Raw genomic sequence first — 14,347 nt, 5'->3', positions numbered from 1 at the left:
ACAGCTATGTTAGTGTTTATGGGGTTAAAATGTGTCTTAATCCAATGCAACTAACTAATTATAAGAGTTTGAGATAGATGTGGAGAGTTTAAAAGCCACTTATACCCATTTTGTCCCAAAACAGGCTGAAACCAAGAAAACATTGCTTAGAAGCTGTAAACAGCTATGTTAGTGTTTATGGGGTTAAAATGTGTCTTAATCCAATGCAACTAACTAATTATAAGAGTTTGAGATAGATGTGGAGAGTGTAAAAGCCACTTATACACATTTTGTCCCAAAACAGGCTAACAGCAAGAAAACATTGCTTAGTAGCTGTAAACAGCTTTGTTAGTGTTTATGGGGTTAAAATGTGTCTTAATCCAATGCAACTAACTAAGTATAAGAGTTTGAGATAGATGTGGTGAGTTTAAAAGCCACTTATAACCATTTTGTCCCAAAAAAGGTTAAAACCAAGAAAACATTGCTTAGAAGATGTAAACAGCTATGTTAGTGTTTATGGGGTTAAAATGTGTCTTAATCCAATGCAACTAACTAATTATAAGAGTTTGAGATAGATGTGGAGAGTTTAAAAGCCACTTATACCCATTTTGTCCCAAAACAGGCTAAAACCACGAAAACATTGCTTAGAAGTTGTAAACAGCTATGTTAGTGTTTCTGGGGTTAAAATGTGTCTTAATCCAATGCAACTAACTAATTATAAGAGTTTGAGATAGATGTGAAGAGTTTAAAAGCCACTTATACCCATTTTGTCCCAAAACAGGCTAACAGCAAGAAAACATTGCTTAGTAGCTGTAAACAGCTATGTTAGTGTTTATGGGGTTAAAATGTGTCTTAATCCAATGCAACTAACTAATTATAAGACTTTGAGATAGATGTGGAGAGTTTAAAAGCCACTTATTCCCATTTTGTCCAAAAACAGGCTAACAGCAAGAAAACATTGCTTAGTAGCTGTAAACAGCTATGTTAGTGTTTATGGGGTTAAAATGTGTCTGAATCCAATGCAACTAACTAAGTATAAGAGTTTGAGATAGATGTGGAGAGTTTAAAAGCCACTTATAACCATTTTGTCCCAAAACAGGCTAAAACCAAGAAAACATTGCTTAGAAGCTGTAAACAGCTATGTTAGTGTTTATGCGGTTAAAATGTGTCTTAATCCAATGCAACTAACTAATTATAAGAGTTTGAGATAGATGTGGAGAGTTTAAAAGCCAGTTATACCCATTTTGTCCCAAAACAGGCTAACAGCAAGAAAACATTGCTTAGTAGCTGTAAACAGCTATGTTAGTGTTTATGGGGTTAAAATGTGTCTTAATCCAATGCAACTAACTAAGTATAAGAGTTTGAGATAGATGTGGAGAGTTTAAAAGCCACTTATAACCATTTTGTCCCAAAACAGGCTAAAACCAAGAAAACATTGCTTAGAAGCTGTAAACAGCTATGTTAGTGTTTATGGGGTTAAAATGTGTCTTAATCCAATGCAACTAACTAATTATAAGAGTTTGAGATAGATGTGAAGAGTTTAAAAGCCACTTATACCCATTTTGTCCCAAAACAGGCTAACAGCAAGAAAACATTGCTTAGTAGCTGTAAACAGCTATGTTAGTGTTTATGGGGTTAAAATGTGTCTTAATCCAATGCAACTAACTAATTATAAGACTTTGAGATAGATGTGGAGAGTTTAAAAGCCACTTATTCCCATTTTGTCCAAAAACAGGCTAACAGCAAGAAAACATTGCTTAGTAGCTGTAAACAGCTATGTTAGTGTTTATGGGGTTAAAATGTGTCTGAATCCAATGCAACTAACTAAGTATAAGAGTTTGAGATAGATGTGGAGAGTTTAAAAGCCACTTATAACCATTTTGTCCCAAAACAGGCTAAAACCAAGAAAACATTGCTTAGAAGCTGTAAACAGCTATGTTAGTGTTTATGCGGTTAAAATGTGTCTTAATCCAATGCAACTAACTAATTATAAGAGTTTGAGATAGATGTGGAGAGTTTAAAAGCCAGTTATACCCATTTTGTCCCAAAACAGGCTAACAGCAAGAAAACATTGCTTAGTAGCTGTAAACAGCTATGTTAGTGTTTATGGGGTTAAAATGTGTCTTAATCCAATGCAACTAACTAAGTATAAGAGTTTGAGATAGATGTGGAGAGTTTAAAAGCCACTTATAACCATTTTGTCCCAAAACAGGCTAAAACCAAGAAAACATTGCTTAGAAGCTGTAAACAGCTATGTTAGTGTTTATGGGGTTAAAATGTGTCTTAATCCAATGTAACTAACTAATTATAAGAGTTTGAGATAGATGTGGAGAGTTTAAAAGCCAGTTATACCCATTTTGTCCAAAAACAGGCTAACAGCAAGAAAACATTGCTTAGTAGCTGTAAACAACTATGTTAGTGTTTATGGGGTTAAAATGTGTCTTAATCCAATGCAACTAACTAATTATAAGAATTTGAGATAGATGTGGAGAGTTTAAAAGCCACTTATACCCATTTTGTCCCAAAACAGGCTAACAGCAAGAAAACATTGCTTAGTAGCTGTAAACAGCTATGTTAGTGTTTATGGGGTTAAAATGTGTCTTAATCCAATGCAACTAACTAATTATAAGAGTTTGAGATAGATGTGGAGAGTTTAAAAGCCACTTATACCCATTTTGTCCCAAAACAGGCTAAAACCAAGAAAACATTGCTTAGAAGCTGTAAACAGCTATGTTAGTGTTTATGGGGTTAAAATGTGTCTTTATCCAATGCAACTAACTAATTATAAGAGTTTGAGATAGATGTGGAGTGTTTAAAAGCCACTTATACCCATTTTGTCCCAAAACAGGTTAAAACCAAGAAAACATTGCTTAGAAGCTGTAAACAGCTATGCTAGTGTTTCTGGGGTTAAAATGTCTCTTAATCCAATGCAACTAACTAATTATAAGAGTTTGAGATAGATGTGGAGAGTTTAAAAGCCACTTATACCCATTTTGTCCCAAAACAGGCTAAAACCACGAAAACATTGCTTAGAAGTTGTAAACAGCTATGTTAGTGTTTCTGGGGTTAAAATGTGTCTTAATCCAATGCAACTAACTAATTATAAGAGTTTGAGATAGATGTGAAGAGTTTAAAAGCCACTTATACCCATTTTGTCCCAAAACAGGCTAACAGCAAGAAAACATTGCTTAGTAGTTGTAAACAGCTATGTTAGTGTTTATGGGGTTAAAATGTGTCTTAATGTAATGCAACTAACTAAGTATAAGAGTTTGAGATAGATGTGGAGAGTTTAAAAGCCACTTATAACCATTTTGTCCCAAAACAGGTTAAAACCAAGAAAACATTGCTTAGAAGCTGTAAACAGCTATGTTAGTGTTTATGGGGTTAAAATGTGTCTTAATCCAATGCAACTAACTAATTATAAGAGTTTGAGATAGATGTGGAGAGTTTAAAAGCCACTTATACCCATTTTGTCCCCAAACAGGCTAACAGCAAGAAAACATTGCTTAGTAGCTGTAAACAGCTATGTTAGTGTTTATGGGGTTAAAATGTGTCTTAATCCAATGCAACTAACTAATTATAAGAGTTTGAGATAGATGTGGAGAGTTTAAAAGCCACTTATAACCATTTTGTCCCAAAACAGGCTAAAACCAAGAAAACATTGCTTAGAAGCTGTAAACAGCTATGTTAGTGTTTATGGGGTTAAAATGTGTCTTAATCCAATGCAACTAACTAATTATAAGAGTTTGAGATTATGAACCGGCACACACACTTGTCCGTACGACCGTACGGACGTCCGTATGACCAACCAACGGGCCATCCTCAAATAGAAGTCTTCATGAGCCCAATCCACCAAAGAGATCCTCCAACGGTCGCCATTCATCTCGATCCTTCCTTTGTAGCCGTTGGAGCAAGTTGTAAGAGAGAAGAGGAGATCACATGTTAGAATAAGGAGATGTCGCTTTCTCCTCATATTAGTGTGCATAGGATCCTAAGAGAATATCCTATTTGTATATGTCTTTAAATAGTTTGTAAGTATCATACTAATAGAAGTAAGAAAAGAGTTTATTCTCTTTCTCCAACACTCTCTCTCTCAATCGTTCACTCTCCTCACTCTTTACACGATTTCACTCTCTTCCATAATCTCTTGATTACTCTACTCTCAAACTTACATGGTATCAGAGCAGATTTGATTCTGTTCTTGCCTCAAATCTCCATCACTCCCTTCCGCATTCTCTTTCTTGTTCTTGAAATTTCTTGTTCTTGAATCTTCTTTCTTTAACCGTTGGACAATAGCTTTAACCAACGGTCTCTTCATCTTTTTCCATGGAAACTACCAAAACTCTCATTGTTCCAGTTACTCTCAAGGGAGAGAATTACTTACTGTGGGCTAGAACCACAAAGACAGCCCTATGCGGCCGAGGACTTTGGTCCCATGTTGAGACGAGCGAAGCTCCTAGTGGCGAGACCACCAAAGACGGCAAGGATCTTGTCGATGAGAAGAACAAGTGGTTTCAAGAAGATCAGGGAGTCCTAGCTATCATTCAAAACTCCCTAGATGCACCTATACTTGAAGCTTACTCTTATTGCGAGACAGCAAAAGACTTGTGGGACACTCTCAAGAATGTTTTTGGGAATGTTACAAATGTAAACCGAATTTTTGAGATTAAGAGGGCCATCAACAACCTCAACCAAGAAGACATGGAGTTCACCAAGCACTTTGGGAAGTTTAGGTCCCTTTGGGCTGAACTAGAGATGCTCCGGCCGGCGACTATAGATCCGGCCATTCTGAATGAGAGGCGTGAACAAGATAAGGTGTTCGGCCTTCTCTTGACCTTGAACCCCTCCTACAATGACCTTATCAAGCATATTCTACGGTCGGACAAGCTCCCTAGCCTTGATGATGTCTGTAACCAAATTCAAAAGGAGCATGGCTCCATGGGATTGTTTGGCGGCAAGGGAGAACTTGTGACCGCTAACAAAGCTGAGACGGCATCAGCAAACAAGGGCTACTACAAGCCGGAGGACAAGAACAACCCGCCATTTTGTGAGCATTGTAAGAAGCTTGGTCACTTCAAGAGCCGCTGCTGGATTCTACACCCTCATCTAGCACCACCGCCGGGTACCATCCGAGGTGGACGACCAAACCGCGGAGGACCACCGAGAGCTCATCAAGCAGTAGCCATGGGGGAGTCATCAATCTCTGAGCAACCTCAACAAGTGACCAGTGGAACTGCTCTTGCTGCAGCATCGTCCGAGCTGGTAAGGCGGTCCGACCTTGATGCGCTCATCAAAGCCATCAAAGAGGCCACCGGTAAGGCGTTTCTTGCCTCAAACAAAATTAAACCCCTCATAGTTGATTCTGGTGCATCCCATCACATGATTAGTGATTCTAGGCTAATTAGTGATATTAAACCTGCTAATGGTAATGTGATAATAGCAAATGGTGAGAAAGTACCAGTTAAAGGCATTGGAAACTTGAAACTATTTGATAAGGAGACTAAGGCATTTTATATGCCAAACTTTACTTCTAACTTGCTATCAGTTAAGAGAGCCACTACTGATTTAAATTGTTATGCTATATTTGGTCCTAACAATGTTCATTTTCAGGATATTGAGACAAGTAAGGTTCTTGGTCAAGGAGGATCCAAGGATGACCTCTATGTGCTTGAGGACTTGAACTTATCTTCTAATGCATCTTGTTTTAATTCGGTTATTATGAAACCTAGTGATTCTATTTTACATGCTAGGCTAGGACACCCTCACACAAGAGCTTTATCTTTAATATTTCCTAATGTTTCTTTTCAAAATGATGAGTGTGAGGCTTGTATTCTTGGTAAACATTGCAAGGCTGTTTTTCCTAAATCTATTACTATTTATGAAAAATGTTTTGATTTAATTCATTCTGATGTTTGGACATCTCCTTGCTTATCTAGAGATAATCAAAAGTATTTTGTGACTTTTATTGATGAAAAATCAAAATATACTTGGATAACTTTACTTCCCTCTAAGGATAGAGTCCTTGAGGCCTTTACTAATTTTCAAAATTATGTCACTAACCACTTTCATGCCAAGATTAAAATTTTGAGATCAGATAATGGTGGAGAGTACACAAGCCATGCCTTTAAGCAATATCTAGCCAAACATGGAATTCTTCATCAAACTAGCTGTCCTTACACACCACAACAAAATGGAGTGGCTGAGAGAAAGAATAGGCATCTCATGGAAGTAGCAAGGTCTATGATGTTTCACACAAGGGTTCCAAAGAGGTTTTGGGGAGATGCTGTGCTAGCCGCTTGTTATCTTATTAACCGCACACCAACAAAGATCCTAAAGGATGTGTCTCCATTTGAGGTATTAACGAATGACAAACCTACATTTGATCACTTACGAGTGTTTGGTTGTGTGTGCTATGTGTTGCGACCAGGTGAGCTAAGAGACAAGCTTGATGCAAAGAGTACAAAGGCTATGTTTCTTGGCTACTCTACCACACAGAAGGGGTATAAGTGCTATGAACCTACAACAAGGAGGGTTCTAGTATCTCGTGATGTCAAGTTCATGGAGACACAAGGTTTTTACGATGAGAAGAATTGGGATGAGCTCCGTAACCTCTCTGATTCACCATCTGATCGGACGCGCAACCTCCGAGTAATCCTTGAGCGACTAGGTCTTGAAAACGATCGGATCACTACCGAGTCAGCCAGACCAGCATCACCAGAGCAACCTGAGCCATTTACTGAGCCTGAGCCTGCTACACATGCCGATGACCATACTGAGCAGCATGAGGAAGCACCCGAGTCACTCGCGGACAACACGGCCGAAACAACCGAGGAGACGGCTGAACAGCTTGAGGAGATCATTACTCCAGGACGAGCCAACTCCGAAGCTGGGGCTATAGTTCCTCTTCGGCGCAGCCAACGTATTAGGTATCCTCCTAGTCATTGGAAGAACACCCGTGTGTACTACAACAACATGGCCGTTGCTCATCCGATTCAGGCCGTGTGCACCTTGGCTCATTTTCCGATAGAGCATCAAGTGTTTCTTGGCCATATTGATGAGGATTGGATCCCCAAGACCTATGATGAGGCTAAGCAGCACAAAGTATGGAGAGATGCAGTGGATGCCGAGAATACGGCCATGGTGCAAAATCATACATGGGACGAGGCTGACTTACCCAAGGGCAAGAAGGCTGTCACCTCTCGGTATATCTTCACAATCAAATATAAGAGCAATGGGGAGATTGAACGCCACAAAGCCCGCCTAGTCGCACGAGGGTTCACGCAAACGTATGGGGAGGACTATCTTGATACGTTTGCTCCGGTGGCTAAGCTTCACACGGTTCGAGTTGTACTCTCTCTCGCCACCAACCTCGACTGGGAACTTTGGCAAATGGACGTGAAGAACGCCTTCTTGCAAGGAGAACTGGAGGATGAAGTGTATATGCGACCACCACCGGGTTTGGAGGATACTATTGGTCCGGGAAAGGTCTTGAAACTCAACAAAGCTATCTATGGCTTGAAGCAGTCACCAAGGGCTTGGTATCACAAGCTTAGCACCACACTCCTTGACAAAGGCTTTCGCAAATCCGAAGCTGACCACACCTTGTTCACCTTACCAAGCGCCAAAGGTATAGTAGTCATTCTAGTGTATGTTGATGATATCATCATCACTGGAAGTGACTCGGTAGGTATTCAAGACTCTAAAACATTCTTGAAATCAGTTTTTGATATTAAAGATCTTGGAGAGTTGAAATACTTTCTTGGGATAGAAGTTTATAGATCAAATGAAGGGTTATTGTTGTCTCAAAGAAAGTATGCACTAGACTTATTGAGTGAAACAGGAAAACTAGGAGCTAAGGCAGTAACAACGCCCCTAGAAGAGAATTACAAGGATGGAGGACAGGGGGAGCTTGACACCGCTCCATTCGAGGACGTTAGCCTCTACCGGCGGCTAGTCGGTAAGCTCATTTATTTGACTATCACACGGCCTGACATTTGCTTTGCCGTGAACCAGGTAAGCCAGCATATGAAGAACCCCACCGTGCACCATTGGAACATGCTGACACGGATCCTCAAGTACATCAAGGGCTCACCCGGCCAAGGCATATGGATGGGACGCAACAAGAGCACTGAGTTGGTAGGCTACTGCGACGCTGACTATGCCGGAGATCGTGGGGACCGACGCTCAACCACAGGCTATTGCACGTTCCTTGGAGGGAACCTGGTCACATGGAAGAGCAAGAAGCAAAAGGTCGTCTCACTCTCAAGTGCCGAATCCGAGTATAGAGCTATGAGGAAGCTAACGACGGAGCTAATGTGGCTGAAGATGTTACTCAAGGATCTTGGAATAGAATCAACAAAGCCGATCACCATGCACTGTGATAACGAAGCAGCCATTCATATAGCAACCAATTCAGTGTTCCATGAGCGGACCAAGCACATTGAAGTGGATTGCCATAAGGTCCGAGAACAAATCAAGCTTGGAGTTGTCTTACCTTGCCATACCGAAAGCAAAGAACAACTTGCAGACGTCCTGACTAAAGCTGCGAGCCCCCAAGTGTGTGAATACATCCATCCTAAGCTTGGCCTCCTAAACCTCACTCGGCCATGACTTGCTTTGTTTTGGCGCCTACACTCTTTTTCCCTTAAGTATAGTTTTCCCAAGAGGTTTTTCTATACTAAGGTTTTTAATGAGGTGGGTGCCTATTGTTGAAATAAGCGGAAGACTTAGAGAGATTTGAGAGGTTTAGAATGAAGAAGAAGAGTTGGTGGCGAATAGTATGAAAGAGAGTGATAATAGATTAGAATTAGGTAGAATATCTCAAATACAACACATGACAAGGGTTTAAATAGGGAGGCAGCTAGGGCGACCACATGACCTAAAGTAGAAACAAGAGAAATCGACAATTAGGAGAGAGAGAGAGGGGGTAGGTGATCGGTGATAGCGACTTGTCCTAGTCTTCCACTCTTGTCCACTTGCGCTTTCTCCCTAACGGCTACACAAGGGATTCTCGATCCTTCTCATGGGCCGGGGGTGAGCAGGCCTCCTCACTATCCTCACACATAGATGACTCGGCCTTAGTGCTTCACTCGGCCTCATTGCTTGCACGTACGGACGGTACGGACTGTACGGACGCCATAGGCTTATTCTTGATCAATACTCCCCCTCAAGCTTAGCCTGATGAAATGGCTAAGCTTGGAACCCGTGAAGCAGCACCTCATTAAAAAAACCTTGACTTAGAAAACCTCATGGGACAAAACTAAGCCAAGGGAAAAAGAGTGTGCTGTCCACGGATTAGGAAAGTTGATCACGGCCGTGTGATGTCTACAAGTCCAAGTTTGCTATGAATATAATCACAAACCTTGGGACTTGCAGATTTGGTGAAGATGTCGGCTAGCTGGTCTTGACTCCTTGTGTGGCATGGTAGAACCGCTCCCTCTTCGATCCTCTCCCTAACCTTGTGGCAGTCGCTCTCAATGTGCTTGGTCCGTTCATGGAAGACTGAGTTAGTGGCTATGTGAATCGCTGCCTCATTGTCACAATGCATTGTCATCGGCTGTCTTGTTTCAATGCCGAGATCCTTAAGTAGACCTTTCAACCATGTCATCTCATTAGTTAGCTTCCTCATAGCTCGGTACTCAGCCTCGGCACTTGAACATGACACCACCTTTTGCTTCTTAGACCTCCATGTAACTAGGTTTCCTCCAACAAAGGTGCAATATCCAGTAGTTGACCGCCTATCCAATGTGTCTCCATTATAGTCCGCATCACAATAACCCACGATCTCAGTGTTGCCGTTTTTACCCATCCAAATGCCTTGACCAGGGCTGCCCTTGAGATAGCTCAAAATCCTCTCCACTTGACTCCATTGATACTTGCTTGGAGCTTGCATGTGCTGACTCACCTGATTCACAGCATAAGAGATATCAGGTCGTGTGATAGTTAAATAGATCAACTTACCTACAAGCCGTCGGTAGCGTGTGACGTCCGGGAACGGCTCGTCCAATGGTTCGCATGGTTTGCCTTCCTTCGCCCGAATGCTCTCCCCCTTTCGCTTGAGCTGGTAATCTTCATCCAGTGGTGTAGTAGCTGGAACCGTACCAAGTTTGCCTGTCTCAGCAAGCAAGTCCAGAGCATACTTGCGTTGTGAGAGGAAGATACCCTCCGGGGAACGGCAGATTTCGATGCCGAGGAAGTATTTGAGCTCTCCGAGGTCCTTAATGTCAAAGGCAGACTTGAGAGAGTCTTTAATGGCAACAATACCGGCCTTGTCATCGCCAGTCACGATGATGTCATCGACATAAACCAGCACCACAACCAGGCCAAGTGATGTCTTGAGAGTGAAAAGAGTGTGATCAGCCTCCGATCGTCTAAAGCCATTCGCCTTAAGAGTGGAGCTGAGCTTATGGTACCAGGCGCGTGGTGACTGTTTGAGGCCATAGATGGCCTTGCGTAACCGTAAGACTTTCCCGGGAGCAACAATGTCCTCAAGACCAGGCGGAGGAGTCATGTACACTTCTTCATCTAGCTCGCCTTGGAGGAACGCGTTCTTCACATCCATTTGCCATAAGTCCCAAGAAAGGTTCACGGCCAACGATAGCACTACTCGCACGGTATGCAATTTGGCCACGGGAGCAAACGTTGCCATGTAGTCATCTCCATAGGTTTGAGTGAACCCTCGGGCCACCAGCCGTGCCTTATGCCTTTCAATCTCTCCCGTGCTCAAGAACTTGATGGTGAATACCCACTTTGAACTTACGGCCTTCTTCCCTTTGGGGAGGTCAGCCTCATCCCATGTGTGATTTCTGATCATTGCACCAGCTTCATCCTCCACAGCATCTACCCATACCTTATGTTCTTTGGCCTCCTCGTACGTTTGGGGAACCCAGTGTTCATCAACTTGGCCGAAGAAGGCTTGGTGCTCGGTCGGAAGCAGCTCGAGCGAACATACGGCTTGGATAGGATGTGCGACGGCTTGACTGTTGTAGTAGACCCTCTTATCTTTCCATGTAGAGGGGTGAGACCGGACACGCGTGCTTCGTCGTGGAGCTGGTTGAGCTGGCGGCACTGATTGGCTGGACTGAGTGACATCTTCGATGACCGGTTCAGCATCAGGTCGTGTCTCGGTCAGGCTTGAGTTTGGCTCGGGCATCTCATGTGCCTCGGTCATGCTCTGGTTTGACTCGGGCATCTCATGGTCCGGGGATATCATCTCGGGCATAGCACCTTCCGGCTCGAGCGTATGGTCAATGGAGCTCGGGTTGGGTTCTGGCTGAGGAAGGGCTGTGGCCGTAGGCGGATTTCCGAGATGGTCAAGGAGAAACTTAAGGCTGGAGGATCTATCATTTGGTGATGATGAAAGATCCTTCAAGCTGTTCCAGTCTTTGTTATCAAAATAACCCACATTTTCCAAGAACCGAACATCTCTTGATACATACAGCCGGCTTGTCTTTGGGTCAAAACACTTGTATCCCTTTTGAGTAGTGGAGTAGCCGATGAACATACACCTTATGCTTTTGGGATCGAGCTTACTCCGCTGTTCTCCTGGCACAAGTACAAAAGAAACACACCCAAAGACCCGTAAGTGCTCTAGAGATGGTTTAAATCCATTCAATACCTCAAATGGCGATAGGTCATTAAGGACTTTGGTTGGTGTCCGATTGATCAGGTAGCATGCGGTCATCACAGCATCACCCCAATATCGCCTTGTAACGTGTGAATGGAACATCATCGACCGTGCCACCTCCATTAGATGTCGGTTCTTCCTCTCGGCCACACCATTTTGTTGGGGCGTATAGGGACAACTTGTTTGGTGTAGTATGCCGTGTTTTGCTAGGTGTTCTCTGAATTTGTGACTTGTATACTCTCCACCATTGTCTGATCTAAGTACCTTAATTTTAGCATTGAAATGATTAGTAACATAATTTTGAAAGTTTATAAAAGCATCAAACACTCTATCCTTTGAAGGCAACAAAGTAATCCATGTGTACTTAGATTTTTCATCAATAAAAGTCACAAAATATTTGTTATTATCTCTAGAAAGGCATGGTGAAGTCCACACATCCGAGTGCACTAAATCAAAACAATGCTCATAAATAGTTTTAGACTTGGGAAAAATAGATTTGCAATGTTTACCAAGAATACAAGACTCACACATTGAACTATCAAAAGAAACACTTGGTAACATTAAAGCAAGGGCACGAGAATGAGGATGGCCTAATCTAGCATGCCACACACTATCCAAATTAACAACAAAACAAGATTTAGTAGATAAACTTGGCGAGGTTTTCTCTAGGACATAGAGATCTCCACTCCCTTGTCCCTCTCCAAGAACTTTTCCAGTCTCAATATCCTGAAAATGAACACTATTAGGACCAAAGATTGCATAACAATTCAAATCATTAGTGGTTCTCTTAACCGATAGAAGATTAGATGTGAAGGTAGGCATAAAGAAAGCTTTTGTGGTTTTATCAAATAGTTTCAAGTCCCCTATTCCTTTCACTGGTATTTGTTCTCCATTTGCAATTATAACATTTCCTAAAGCCGGTTTTATATTGTCAATTAGACTAGGATTACTAATCATGTGGTGAGAAGCACCCGAGTCTATGACAAGAGATTTACTAGGCTTAGAGGTAAAGAAAGAGATACCAGACTCCTTGAGTGAGGCAATGGAACGGATGAGCGCCTCAAGGTCTGATTTCCTAACCACTTCTCCATAGGCTGCGGTCATGGCTGCCTCATCTCCTTGCTTTGACGGCCCGGCTCCCTTGTCGCTAACCGCTTCCTTTGAAAGGTTTGCTTTGAACTTGGCCGGTTTGAGATGAGGGTGGAGGACCCAGCACTTGTCTTTCAGGTGACCCCGCCTCTTGCAGTGGTCGCATATCCACACCTTCCTCTCCTCTTGCTTGTACACTCCTTTATTAGCCGTAGCAAGCTCCCCCTTACCGCTAAACAAGTCAAGAGAACCTTGCTCTCTTTGGATTTGTGAACAAATGTCTTCAAAAGAGGGAAGTTTCTCTGCCCTGAGGATGTGCTTCAAGAGATCGTTGAAGGATGGGTTTAAAGTAAGAAGGAGACCAAAGATCTTGTCTTGCTCCTTTCTTTCAGTCAACACACTCGGATCGAGTGTACTCGGCCGCAACATGTCAAGCTCGGACCATAAAGCTCGAAACTTGCCAAGATGTTTAGTGAACTCCACATCATCTTGGTTAAGCTCATTTATGGCCTTCTTGACCTCAAAGACCCGAGTCAAGTTGGAGATATTGCCATAGACACCTTTAAGTGTCTCCCACAACTCCTTGGCCGTCTCGCAATATGAGTAGGCCTCAAGGATTGGTGTGTCAAGAGAGTTTTGGAGAACAGATAGGACAACTTGGTCTTCTTGGAACCACTTGGCCTTCCTCTCGCTCTCTTCTTCTACTTCCTCCTCGGAAGCGCCTTCATCTTCTCCTTTTAGGTTTTGTTTTGGAGCATAGTCACTCTCGACATGACTCCAAAGACCACGACCTCCAAGGGCAGTTCTTGTGGTTCTAGTCCACAGCAAGTAGTTTGTTCCTTTGAGAACAACCGGCATGACAATGGGTTTGGCGTTTTCCATGGTTTAACCGCTATGGACCGATGGACAAAGCTTTTACCCGGAGAATAAAGAGAAATAGGACTGAGAATCGAGTGAACAAGAATGAAGAATGGAAGAATAGAAGAGATAGGTTATCAAGAACGACAACCTGGCTCTGATACCATGTTGAAATAAGCGGAAGACTTAGAGAGATTTGAGAGGTTTAGAATGAAGAAGAAGAGTTGGTGGCGAATAGTATGAAAGAGAGTGATAATAGATTAGAATTAGGTAGAATATCTCAAATACAACACATGACAAGGGTTTAAATAGGGAGGCAGCTAGGGCGACCACATGACCTAAAGTAGAAACAAGAGAAATCGACAATTAGGAGAGAGAGAGAGGGGGTAGGTGATCGGTGATAGCGACTTGTCCTAGTCTTCCACTCTTGTCCACTTGCGCTTTCTCCCTAACGGCTACACAAGGGATTCTCGATCCTTCTCATGGGCCGGGGGTGAGCAGGCCTCCTCACTATCCTCACACATAGATGACTCGGCCTTAGTGCTTCACTCGGCCTCATTGCTTGCACGTACGGACGGTACGGACTGTACGGACGCCATAGGCTTATTCTTGATCAATACCTATGTTGTCAAGCTTGACTAGTTCCCCAAGTCAAGCTTGAGGGGGAGTATGAACCGGCACACACACTTGTCCGTACGACCGTACGGACGTCCGTATGACCAACCAACGGGCCATCCTCAAATAGAAGTCTTCATGAGCCCAATCCACCAAAGAGATCCTCCAACGGTCGCCATT

At 42.7% G+C, this 14,347-nt stretch overlaps 1 protein-coding gene across 1 annotated transcript; it reads right to left on the bottom strand.

Moving 5' to 3' along the window:
- Nucleotides 1-12,065: 12,065 nt before the first annotated feature.
- LOC147924284 (uncharacterized) lies at nt 12,066-13,727 on the bottom strand. The gene is made up of 2 exons (XM_087494509.1): nt 12,628-13,727; nt 12,066-12,331 (listed from the first exon to the last, which is right to left on the bottom strand). The coding sequence occupies exons 1-2, from the start codon at nt 13,574-13,576 to the stop codon at nt 12,324-12,326; spliced, it is 957 nt and encodes a 318-aa protein (XP_087350635.1). The 5' UTR covers nt 13,577-13,727; the 3' UTR covers nt 12,066-12,323.
- Nucleotides 13,728-14,347: the final 620 nt, after the last annotated feature.

This window comes from Camelina sativa, chromosome 17, assembly GCF_030686135.1.
Source record: "Camelina sativa cultivar CO46 ecotype springtype chromosome 17, ASM3068613v1".
Classification (NCBI taxonomy): domain Eukaryota; kingdom Viridiplantae; phylum Streptophyta; class Magnoliopsida; order Brassicales; family Brassicaceae; genus Camelina; species Camelina sativa.
This window is presented reverse-complemented; position numbering and strand designations above follow the sequence as displayed.